A 13311-nucleotide genomic window follows, 5' to 3' on the forward strand; every position below is an offset into this window, starting at 1 on the left:
TTTTTTGTAACAGTTTGTCAGTGCTTAGATAACTTAGCTGCCTGTAGGAACTGATTAATTTGCACATATAGAAGTATTATTTGTTCCTTATTTTACAATCTGAACTTGAAATCAGTTGTCTTTTCCCAAAATATATCCTCTATGGGATCATGCCTTTTGGCCGTAACTCAGTATGGAGATGTGGCTGCAGTCAGTAGTGTCACAGGCCGATGGACCCTCTGGTCAGCAGAGAGGCTCACAGCCTTAACTGCTGGGCAAGCAACATCTGGATAAATAGTAAGTGTTAATCTCTATTAACGATGCCGTTGAGCCGGTCGTCTCTAAAGAGATGGCACAGTGTGCTTCTGTGCTGTCACTTTGTAAATGTACCCTTCTTGCCCAAGCTTGGTCTTGTGAAAATGTCTAAATTTTCCCATTATGTGCTTAGAAAGTAATAAAACTAAAGCCATTAGCCTTCACTCGTCAGATCTGTATCAAGAGAAATATTCTTCGGCGCAATAAATCTGATCGAGTGTTCGACATTTATATCATTTGAATTCATTCTCTGGAAATGGACCTTTGAAGGTAAATTGCGTTAAGTAGGGCAGTTTAAATTTTTAATACAACCTTATTGTAACAGTTAGCAAATGATTAAAGTGCCAAGGGGTGCGGGGGGCAAAGTGCAAAGGCATGTTTTGTGAGATTGATGCTAGGTGCTGCATGATGCCTGTGCTCTGGACTGCTGACTTTGACAGCTGAATGTGCATAACAGCCACAAAGCAAATAAAGTCATTAGCCTTTGGTATGGAGCATATGGCTTTATATCTCAGTTTGGATTGGTGGCATTGATTCTGGTGAGGTGTTGTTTCGTCTGAGAGTTTAGAAGCCGTCTTAGTAACGATATATTTAACTTTGAAAGCAAAAAATTTAAGGCAAAAGGTCGTATTTGTGTTTGCCTTAATAAATCTTCAAGCCATATGCTTCTGCTTGCAACACAGTTTGTGTAGTGAGTAAAACTTAAGTTTATTTTTTAATTTCCTTAGATGCCAGATGCTTTCCAGATTGTCTAGCAGATTTATTGGCATATTTGCTTACCTAATCTTGAGAGACAGAGATTTGCATCAAAGTTAGGAATAAGAGAGATGCAGTGTGAATCATAGTTACCTATGTAAATAAAAATGTATGCATTGGTATTGATTAGAGAGATTAAATGCTGAGCCTTATTTAGGTGACTGTGTTTTTATTCCTGATAAAACAAGAGCGGTTACTCTGAGAGCTGAAGTGGAAACGTGAATTTCAGTGAAAGTATCACAAAAATATCAAAGGTAGCATTAAATTGCAATTTTATATTTATTTTAATGGGAATTTGATTTAAAATATTGCATAAAAATTAGCACTGAGCTCACTCATTATAGTGGAACTTAATTATAACTGAAACAGTGTTTCATAGTTTAGAATTCATGTGGGTGTAGGTATGCATCCTTTTAACTTGCATTATGAAATAGCCCTGTAGTTCTTGAAAACTATTTGAATCTCCAGTTATAAGATCAATTTAATAGGATGAGAGAGTTGTGTTTGTGTGTAATAAGTTACAACTTTAAGATCTCTTGAGAAGTTCTTTACATAGAGAGTGGTAAGGTGCTGGAACAGCTGCCCAGAGAGGTTGTGGATGCCCCGTGCATCCCTGGAGGTGTTCAAGGCCAGGTTGGATGGGGCCCTCGGAGGCCTGGTCTAGTATTAAATGTGGAGGTTGGTGGCCCTGCATGTGGCAGGGGGTTTGGAGATTCATGATCCTTGGGGTCCCTTCCAACCCTTGCCATTTTGTGAGTCTGTGAGCCAGTGTAATATATGCAGTAAAGCTTTTGACTTGTGCTGTTTCCCTATGTTTGTGTCATTTCTAAAGAGCCTTGCTCAGTTCCACCTCGTTTTCTAGCTCCTTACTGCATGATTTCTTATGGTTGGGGTGCGAAGGATGAGTTTAGATGTAGAGCTCTGTAGGGTGCTGAGGTACTGGCTTTTGAGCTATACCAGCAGTTGGAATTACTGTGACTGAAGTTTCTTGGAAAATGCAGACCACTGTGCTTTATCTTATGGCTTTGGTACTAGACAGGTGAGCACACCCATAGTTGATGTGGGTGGCCAGACATGCTCAGTGATGTTTGAAAAGTCATGGCAGTCAGGTGAAATACCTGGTGACCGGAAAAAAGGCCATGTTGCATGTGTTTTTAAGATAAAAAGGATGTCCCAGGGAGCTACTGACCTGCCAGCTTCACTTCAGGATCAGGGAGTAGATCCTTCTGGAAGCCATGCTAAGGCACATGGAAGAGAGAGAGATGATGTGGGATAACCAGCGTGGCTTCATCAAGGGCATGACCTGCCTGACCAAACTAGCGGCCTTTTGTGATGGCATAACTGCATTAGAGGACAAGGGAAGACCATTGAGGCCATCTACCTGGACTTCAGTAAGGCCTTTGACGTGGTCCCCTACAACATCCTTCTCTCCAAATTGGAAAGATGTGGATTTGATGGGTGGACTGTTCAATGGACGAGGAACTGGTTGTGAGATTGTACCCAGAAAGCGGTGATCAGTGGCTCCATGTCTGGATGGAGATCGGTGACAAGTGTGTCCCCCAGAAGTCGATGCTCTTTAGTATCTTTATCAGTGACTTTGGCAGTGGGATCGAGTGCGCCCTTAGCAAACCCAAGTTGAGGGGTGAGGTCAGCATGTCTGAGGGATGGGATGTCATCCAGAGAGACCTAGACAGGCTGAGCAGTAGGCCCAGGAGTGACTCCTGGTTCAGCAAATCTGAATGAAAGGTCTTGCACCTGGGTTGTTTGCTTTTATTCAGTAAATAACTTGCATAATTGTTACGTTAACTCCGAAATAGTTTAGGAAACCAATACTTTTGTTTCTTTGCTACAGCTGGTACATGATGTGCCAAGCTCTCCTTGTAAAAGAATTCTGAAAGTTACCTAGCCCGTAATTGAATGACTTTACAATAACAGTCCCAACGGCTTTAAAAGTGGATGCTTACGTTAATGCTTCCCATTGAAAAGCATTTGTGGTTAGTGCTTGCTCTTACAGTATTATTGCTGTCCTGTTATTGTGGAATAAATTTGTTTTTATTGAAGACAGTTATTAAAAACATGAAATATTAAGCTAAAATACAGCACTCTAAGTAGGTATGCTGCTGGGTACCTTAACTTCGCACAGCATGCTTTGCTCAAGCAGAGTTTTTCTTGTGAAACAATCAGCAGAAGCAGATCATTTTTGTTCATCTGATGAAATGCGAGTTTGTTGATGTTTCAGTTACAGCAGTGTGCTGGGCTTACGTGGCAAGGTTTTGGTAACAGGATGAAGCCAATGAGATGAGACTACAAATGGTTAGTGGGTGATGTGAACTGAGCAGAGACTTTCTGTCAAGGCACTGTGGTGATCCGTGAATGTGTGCATGCAGGGGAGGGATTGCATTAAGATGGAGGTAATCTTTGTGTAAACTTGGTTTTTCCCAGTAGTTTAAAAAAAAAGCATTGGTGATTTTTGTCTCTTCTGTTGTTTTTCACTCATCCATGAGCTGAAAGCTAGTTTTTCTGTAAGTGGAACAAAATTTAGTGCACGTCATTTGCACTGTTCAGGTCTTAACTGAATCCAGTGTTTTCTCTTACTCAGATGCAGTGAAAAATAAGTAGTCTTGGATGTGATTTTATGGGAAACCAATTTTTATTTAAATTAGTGGTAATTCGAGAAGGCTGTTTTCATCTCCTTTAAAGCCATGCTGCTCTCTTAGCAGTAATAAATGAGAAGTATCACCAAATTTCAGAGGGATTGTATGGCCTTCCATTATTTGAAGTGCTCCTTAGTGAAAAGCAGTGTAAAAGGCGCAGCGGTAACCCTATTCATCGCCTTTGGGGAAGGAGAGCAGTGATGAAGTTGTTGGTCACTCTGGACGTTTTCCAGGACATGCCTGAAAAACAGGGAAAGCATTTCTCAGGCAAGATGAAATTTCCCTAAATGAACCCGTTGTACAGCACTGAGGTACCTTTGGATTTTAGGTTTGGGAAGGTGGATCCGGATGAGACGACCTTACCTTACGCCTCAAACTTCTTGGAAAGAGTGTTTTCCCCTCAGGCCTCTGACTTTCTTGTCAGAGTATAGGCTTGAATGAAGCTGCGCTAATGAGATTTTAGAGACCCAGCTGCCCCTGCCAAAGCAGCCTGATGCTTCTGCACCAGAAGTTGACATATGAACAGCCCTTTGAACCGCTGAAAGACAACTCTGTCAGATCAGTTACTCTGGCAACAGCATTTCTAATGGTGATTAGCTCTGAAATTGCACACAATGAGGAGTTGGTTCATTAGGGAAGCCTTGTTCTTGGTTTCAGGGAGTGGGTTGACCTGATATCCCCACCTCGAGCACGTTCAGACTTGGAGAAAGGCAGCCCATCTTCCTCCGTACTGCTGAGAGGGGAACAGGAAAGCTTTGTTTGTCATCTGTGGAAATCGGCGCAGGTTTTCACTGCCAACAGTTAACTGAATGGGTCTGTGAAGGAACCATGGTGGTTTGCATACAGATCTGTCGAGCCATGGGAAGCACTGCAAGGGCAAGCAAACGCTGCGAGGCTGCTAGACCACCAAACCTTCCTGCTTTGCTTTGCTTTGCTTCCAATCCAGAGGGAATCAAGTTAGTGGGAGCCGCATGCAAACAGCAGTTTGCTTAACAAAAAGTATGAAGATGAAAGTGGCAGGGGGTGGGAGATTGGTTTTGTTGTGGTGAGCTGGGTCAGGCGGGGAAGAAGAGACATTCAAGTGAAGAGCTTAGTATCCCAACGTGCACATTTTATTCGTCTTCCAGATGAGGAATTTCACATGCTTTTGATTAATGAGACCTTAAAGCAAAATGTATTTTCTCGTTATTCTAGTTTGTGAAATTAAATTTGCATGTACAACAAAGAGACATCAATCTTCCCCAAAGACCAAATACTTGCTAAAAGTAAATATGCCTGGTTTATAACTCTGAATATTCTTCGCATATCTCCATTTATTTTCAGAAGAGTTCCTAACTTTGGAAACAAGTCGTATCTGCTTTATACCTTCATGTAGATGGCTCATAGTAAAAATCTCTGTTGGTTTGAATGTGAAAGCAGAGAGAATGCAGTTCGTGGGTTTTTTTTTTCTAGAATAGCTAAAATATTTGTCTCTTACTTGATTATTTCTGTACTTGCCACGCAGATTAAGTTGGCATTCATTTGTTCTAGAAGCATACTGAGCAAACATATTTATACTAAATTCAGAAGCATGGAATAATCTTTTGGATGAGATGACACCCGATATCTCCAGGACTGAAGTATTTCTGCTTTCCTTTCTTTGTTCACTTTATAGAACAGCGCTTACTTTGCTTGCATAGCTTTCTCTGGACTGATGCTTCAATTTCAAACACGTATTAATCTAAAGCTTTTGACTCTAAGTGGTCTTAAATTGGCAAATGAAATACACTGGCTAGCTTTTATTAACAGAAATACTGAAGGATTTGCATGTACCACAGATTACAAGAGGCATAACTGAAGAACAGAACTTACTGATATGTGTTTGTCACAGAGGTCCCACACAGCCGCTCAGTTGTCTGAACTGTTCTGTTGTTGCTGCTGCTGTTGGGAAAGCAGTATTCATGCTGATCTAGGAAGACTTTGACAGAGATGCTCGTAACTCCAGTGTGAACCTGGATGTGCTGGTTTAAGGATTTTTCCTGACGCAGAGTGGTTAACGAGTTGTTGCTTTGAGACATGACAGAGACGTAATAACAGAAACAGGCTTGGGGGCTGAACAAGAAGTATAGCTGGTCTCTGGTGTTACAATTATGGTGTATTTTTCTTTTGCTACACAACCATTTAACTGTGTATTTTTCCTCCCTAACTACTGCGTCTGAAGATCTCAGCAGCAGGAGTTAGCAGGTCCGTGGGGTTTTTACTGCCAGCCATTTTAAGTTTTGTGTATTTCGGGGCTTTTTTCTCTGGAATAGAAGGTGTAGAAAATGTGATTTTGCAGCAGCACTGCTGAGGAGAGATATGCTGAACCCCTTTTATTGACTTCTGATAGGCAAGATTTTGGTTTCATCTCTTCTCTCAAGGTAGCTTTAGAAAGAGCACAGTGGGTCTTTTGACAGTCCAGCGATTGCCCCGCAGATGATCAGTCACATCTTTCATATGTCGCAAACTTTGAAGGGTCACCGTACTCCTTTAGGCACTTCAGAAGCTCGAATCCCCTTAATATCCAAGGGCAAGTAGCCCCGAGCACTTGAATATTGAATGCAGTCTAATTATGGAGTGACAGCTCCATGACTGCAATGAAAGAAGCGAAAACTGCTTGGTGTCTGAAAGGAGAGCAGGTCGCCTAATGAAGGAGGGGGAGAGGCAGGAAGGATCGTGCTCTGGTGGGGCTCGTTGCCGAAATGGAGGAGGAATTGGGAAGGTTTGGCAGCTCAGATGGGGAGTTCCATTAGGGGGTATGTCATCTTTCTGACTGAGGGAAAGGCTGTGAAATTTGAGGATAAGAATGGTCTCTTTTAAAGTTTGAAACCCAATTTTAAGAAGGTAACATTAGATCTGCTGTAATTTTACCATTTTTGCAGTTGGCAGGATCATTTACCCTTGGTGCTGCTGTTATCTTTGGAGTAGAATTTCCAGCTACCTTGTGGGTCACCCTTCACGTTCCTAGCTACATGCATATTTATATGGACGTTTTGCTTTATTACAAATCTTGGCTTGGCTGTTGAGCTTGTCCTTTGTGGTTGTGCTTACAACACTTGCAGTTTGAGCACCGCAGCTGAACATCCCATCCTCCTCCTGTTCTCACCTCCTCCAAGAAGCAGGAACACCCCTTGGCAGTCAAAGTCTGTGCATTTCTGTGCAAATGGCACTGAAATGTGCTAATAAAATCGTGTCTGCTTTTGTAGTGCTTCAGCTAGTATTCAAGTAATCCATTTGAGTAGGTAAGTTCAGACTGCCTTGGGAATGTTCCTGGAGAGATGTTCGGGCAGGACTGCATGATGTTAGTTAATGTAATGCTGCAAATGCCTACATTCAGACTCAAGGAAAGAAATAAATGTTTTCCTTGACCAATTACCCTGCCCGTGGAGAGTGGAAGAATATTGCTGAGAAGGTAGTGTGATTTTAATTCAGTTTTGGTCTTAATTTGGGTCTTTACAACATGATGAAGACAAATCCGTTCACGTATGTTAAAGTCTGACCTTAGGTTTGCTCTCTACATTCACTAATGTGGCTTAAAATATTTTAATATATGGCTTTCTAGAGTCCAGATCGATAAACCAATGGTTCTGAAATGACAGAGTGCTACGATATTCCTCTGTAATTTAAACATGATTAGCTGAAGAAGGTTATGATCAATATGGCAGGGGAAAATAAATTAATTGATACCATCCTTTCAGGATGATAAGGGGCCTATTGGAGGTGGAATGTAAGTAATGAAGCTGCTTCTTCTTATATGCAAGCCATTTTTTATACAATATATTCTCACTAAATCATGGTCGTGCCATCATTCATTTGCATGAAGAACATAAGCCATAGGCCAGTTTGTTATTAAAATTGCATTTGAGGAGGAATTGTATGCTTACTCTGCTAAACAGTATCTGCCTGTTTTGCACTGTATTGAGGAATTTACATAATTATCTTTTTATGTTCTCTGAATAATACAGATTGAATACTGCTAGTTTAATCACAACAAGTTTCTATGCGACTTGTTAAGTAGATGCCAATAATCATTGCAGTTCTGCCTTGCTGACCTGGTTTGGCAGAGACAAAGCAAGTGACTGTTGCAGAGTGTCAGTGCAGTTTCTTGATTTTCGGAGGAAGGAATAAGTAGTGATCCAGCATGAGTTTGTATGCTCACTGGAGTTTGAAAGTTGGGGTCTGTGTTAATTTCTGTATCTGGTTTAAAATTAAGCTGTGCCTAGTATAAATTGAAGTTTCAGTAGACTCCAGCATACTGAAATTCTGTAGTATATGAAATGGTGTGACTTTTTAAAATGGAAAAATTGCAGGAGATGTGTGGATGCTGCTCTGTTTCAAATGGGCTGTTTCCTTTTATATATATACATATAATATACTTATATATATACCTATATATTTAACCAGTCTGCTAACTTGTAGATGGAGATATTAATGACAATAATTACATGAACTAGAAATCACAATAATAGCTTTTTTTTGTAAATGGAGAGGCTACTCTGAAAGTAGTGCCTCCTATTTTATTACCTTGGCCCATGATGTCAGAGGCAGATGTTGGTGATATGACTGCAGAGGTTGAACTTCCCCGCCAATAGCCCGTTATATTTTGTTGCTGTGCATCTGGCTATTTTGGGTGAATTCCTGGAAGTATTTTTTGTAACTTGCACACCTGAATTTTCCCCTTCTGTTTCAATCTTACTGGTTTAGTGGTGCTTATCTGGTGGGCTGGGACAATTTTATCCACGTGGAGAACAGAGCTCTTGGCTCCCGTGGAGCGTCTGTCATCCTCATTGGATGCATTGTGCTCAGTTTTTGAAGCAGCCTTCAACAATGGGAAAAATTATGCTGTACCCTGTTTTGTCTTTTGTATGTTCTGCATATTTTTGACTTGCCATATTTTTCAGTGTTGTCTGTAGCTTATCTGCCTGTATGTTTTGTTTTTTAGTTGCTCAGAAGATCGTTGCAACGAGGAAGAAACAGCAGCTCTCAATTGGACCCTGCAAATCCCTACCAAACTCTCCAAGTCACTCATCTGTGTGTTCTGCCCAGGTTTCTGCTGTACATATCAGCCAGGTACAGCCAAAAATCAGTGCTTGTCTTAAAAATAAGCCAATAGATTGCTTTTCATCTAGTGTGTGTAATGTCACTGCTCATTTTCCTGCTTGATATAAGTAGTTGGTACTTCTTGAAAGGTATCAGTGATCTGTAGTTTAAAGCAGTATTTTTAATTGTCTTTACTTTGTTTCACATAAGTGTGGTGGTGACTTACTTTGGCTTTAAACCACTTTTCATGGTACTGATTATGCCCAGCAGCCTGCTGCTCTGAGCAGACCAGTTGTCACAGTAGCAGGATTTGCTGTATGGCTTTTTAAAATCACCTCACAATGTTTGTGGTTATTGGTCTCATTCAGTAGTATGAGCAGTAGTACCTGGTGTATCTGAGTGCTTAGCACTAGAATTTTAATTTTGTTACCACTGTGTGCAGTTGTAATTGCCTGTCTCTGTTGATGCTCAGTTGAAATGATTCCACCTAATTGCCTGGAAGTGTATATCACTAATGAGATGATAGATAGAGGAAAAGAAATGAAAAGCTGCCTTTATTTATGGCAGGAAAACATGCTGGCCTTGAAGCCAAGGGACTGTGTTTTTGGAAACACTTGGCTTATACTAAAATTTTTGAATGTGCACAATTTTTACCTACGTGCATTAATACTGACTTCTGTATTTCTGCTGTGATATCTTCCCTCAGTGTCTTTTCCTACTGACAACTAATAATCTGTGTATATTCACAGAGTGGATAAATTCAAGCTCCAGTGTTCATATACAGGACTTCTGCAGACAGAACAACTGTTTCCCGCTGTGCTCTTTCACTCTTGATAGTTAGATTTATAGGCCACCTTACTGGCCCCTCAGGTGTATGACCAAAACTGTGGCCTGCTGTCCTGCTTTTCACCATCTCTCCTGGCAGATATTTAGGTCTTAAATGCCAGTAATGTCTTCTAAGGTTACATAGTCTTGAGCAAACCGTTTCACATTTTGTTCTATCAACCCTTCTGCTTTTTAGCAAAACCAGTATAGTGAAGAATTGCGCTATCTTTGTGAGAGAGAATTTTTTTCTCTCATTTGACATGTCAGTGTCTTTTAGAAGTACACTTATAAAATTTGTGCCACTGGATGAAGTTTCTGATTCTCTTCTTCTCCTTTTGTATCCTAATGGAAGCCTCCACTATCGAGTTAACTCTGCAGGTGTGGATGCCAGTTTAGCTGTAGAGTTCTTTGCAGCGCCATGTTCAGCCCAAGAACCAGCCTCAGATTGTGACTCTTCTGAAGAACTGTAGCACTTCATGGTGAAATAAGTTTCTCATATGGAAGAACTTCTTCAGTTTCTTGATGTATATGACATTCAGCCAGTTTCTGACCAGGTCGTTTCCCTTAGCACTTGGGAGTAGCCCACTGTGTAAAATGCTTTTCTCCTGATCCAGTTCCTCCAGACAGTTCTATAAGCTCATACTTTTAGACCAAGATGAATTATGCTGTACAGAACTTTGGTACTGAGACCCATCCTGTACAGTGGTTGAAGAGGAAAGTTGCTGTAATGGAAATGTGTTACAACGTGTTTGAATGGCACAATTTCCAGTTGTGATCTTATTCGTGGATCTGATCAGGACCTCTTTTCCTCTGCTGATTGTCGTATAGTTTTCCAAGGCATCCTACGAGAGGATAGGTGATACTTTTTACAACCCAATTTTGGCCAAATACATCTCTGTACTGTGTTTTCTTAGAACAGTTGTGATTGATCTTCTTGTTGATAAAGCCTATTTGGTTAAGAACATGAAGTATCTCTATTCTTAACAGTTTCCCACTCAAGGACAGTTTGGACAGTAGCAGCAAATACCAAATTCTAGACAAGTATTCTACCTACAGAACAAACTTCTTGCCAGGAATAAGAACTGTTTGGGAAAATCAAGATAACTTTGGGGAAAATCAAGGTAGCTTATATGATAGGGATCCCTAAAATCTGTTACTATAATCTTGAAATAATGTTCTTTACCACATTTGTTGGCTGACATAATTAACAGAAGTAATTGCAGCTGTGCCCAGAGATGCCTGTCTTCTGAGACTGTGTCATGCCTTGGACCGTAAACCTGTTTCATGTCCTATTGTCTTGATGCAGCACTTAATGGCAGTAGGACCTTGTTTAGAGTAAGTCCCTACTCTAGACTTAAAAGAATATTACAAATGCAGTTCGAAGTTCTAGGTGATTTTGGGGAGAATTTACCATCTCTGATCCTCACAAGAGGATTGACTTGTGTTCTTTAGAACATCTCTTTGGACATGATGATGTTTCAGTGAGGTTTCCCAGAAATGCTGTCTTTAGAAGGCACTGTCACCTGTGTTCTCCACAGGAGTTAAGATCTTCACAATTAGTGGTTACACAGATCACTGCAGATGATTTTCCTTCTCTGGTTGGATTACTTTGGCAATCCAACTTCTTCAGACTCAAGATGTTTCTGTGTTCAAGAGCTTAACCTTCAGAGGAGAAAGAGTACAGTGTCACTATACCCAGGCTAGCCCTTAGCATATCTTGGGGTAAGTTCTAAAGCTTAATTCATGCAAGGACTTCTACACAGAGTAGTTTCTGTTTTCAAACTGTGAAAAGCTTGTGTGTTTTGATATGTATCTACACTTATGTTAGTAGTCCTAGTTGGTGAGCATCTAGGTCACATTTTTGGCCAGAAAATACTCTTAGGTATGCCTATGCTTGGGTACATACGTACTTCCAGACTGCTGTCCCAGGGAATGTGAGATGCTTCCTATCCCAGTGACAAAATTCTGCTTCTTCCCTTGGTACTGCTTTTGGTTTCCTCTAGCTTTTTTTTCATATTGTCAAGGTGAGGGTTTTACCTGCAAGCCTTTGATAGCCAGGGTCAGTAAGTGCAAGCAATTCACAGCCATTCATTGGCTTTTAGGGCAGTACAGAATTCATGCAAAATATTTCTTTTCCCAAATTCAAGGATATCACTCACAATTTTTCATATTCTAGTCTTTCTGAACACTTCAAGAACTAGATTGAGTTATAAGGCAAGGAAGAGCTGCTATTTATTGAAGACACTTAGTCTTTGGTGTATTCTACCAAAGATCAAGGTGTATCAGAAACTGTCATGTGAAGTGACCCTATATCTGATAACCCGTTGAGTAGTTACCCAAAGACGTGTCTGTATACCTTTTGCATAGTTTACTTTATTGATAAAACATCTGAAAATTACATGATACCTTTCTCTATTTCATGGACTTTGCCTGTTTAAGTTCTCTGGGAGAGATCTGAAATGACAAGATGTCCTTGCCATGTGTACCAGCACTCTTCCACACATGCCTATAGTACATGACAGAAAGGGGCCTTGAATGCCACACTCTCCATGCTCTGAATTTAAGAATATTGCCTGAGAATTGAGTGTTGTCTTGTAGTCACCCCCCCAGTGTCATTATTCATGTAGAGTATTCATGCACACTGCTTTTTGGTCAGCAGTGTGGCATTCCCAGGAGATCAGCATTACATCTCTGAAAGGTATGGGGTATTATATACATACTGCTAAACTGCAGCTCAGACGTGGCTAGCATATGAGCTTGCAACCTGCTGCAATCTCATAAAGATGCATTACTTATGGCTTACATTAGGCTTCCAAAAAGTTTTTTACAGCAACAGTCTAAATACATAAATTAAACTATTACAAGAAAAGTGCAGTCTACTTAATTGTCCATTATTTTACTGTATGTGAGACCTGATTGTGGTAAGTAGTAAATAACAGGGCACCATTATCTTATTTACAGTGGGGATCACTTGGGAGAAATGTTTTGTTGTAATTTGTACAATCAAATAGAGAAGTGCAAATTGCAGTTAGTGCCATTGCAGCATACATCATAATGTTTTGTATGTGCAAGATTAAGTAATCTCTTATGTTCGTTTAAAATAAATGTTTTATGTATTTGTAAGTATGTGTATTCCCCTTCATTCACATGCACAGAGCACACGTACAGGGAAGTGTGCTCTGCAGGATTAGGATGTTACATTTCAGTTCATTTCAGTTTTTCTTCCTTTCTTTGTCCTTGCAAGACCATATTCATATTCTTATTAGTTTTTGTAAAATCTGTTTTTCTCTCTTCCTTTCTGAGGTCAGTTTAAATTTCAGTCTCAGACTTGATCTTCTTTTAGTTAATAAAACAGTGGCTGCAACTGCAGTATTAAAGCCTGTTGTCACGTGTTGTTAATTGAAAGTCATTGGTAGTTTCACTGATAACTTTTTTTGGATGTGCCAGCTTACTTTAGCCAAGCTGTCTTAAGTTCTCTTGGTACTCAGTCTTGAGCTCTATCAGTCCGATAGGTCTGACAGGAGAAATCTGATCTTTCCTCTGCCTTTTCATTACAAGAAAAGGCAAACGCTTCTTAGATTAACTAACAAGTCCTAATATGTCCCAAAGGATGAGGTTAAACTGTACTGTTTTCCCATATTTGGTCTTAGTGCAGAGGGTGAGACGTACTGAAATCTCAGCACTTGTTATCTGTGTGTAGGTTTGAAATCCAGTGTGAAATTTG

General features: G+C 40.3%; 1 protein-coding gene across 6 annotated transcripts in view; it reads left to right on the top strand.

Annotated features, from left to right (window-relative positions):
- AGAP1 (ArfGAP with GTPase domain, ankyrin repeat and PH domain 1) overlaps window positions 1-13311 on the top strand; it is a 290613-nt gene that overhangs the window by 109895 nt on the left and 167407 nt on the right. For all 6 annotated transcript variants that reach the window (XM_010713235.3, XM_010713236.3, XM_019616860.2 and 3 more), the window contains exon 7: window positions 8665-8792. In XM_010713235.3, the coding sequence (XP_010711537.1) occupies window positions 8665-8792 (128 nt within the window). The remainder of the gene's footprint in view (window positions 1-8664; window positions 8793-13311) is intronic.

Source organism: Meleagris gallopavo, chromosome 7 (assembly GCF_000146605.3).
Source record: "Meleagris gallopavo isolate NT-WF06-2002-E0010 breed Aviagen turkey brand Nicholas breeding stock chromosome 7, Turkey_5.1, whole genome shotgun sequence".
Classification (NCBI taxonomy): domain Eukaryota; kingdom Metazoa; phylum Chordata; class Aves; order Galliformes; family Phasianidae; genus Meleagris; species Meleagris gallopavo.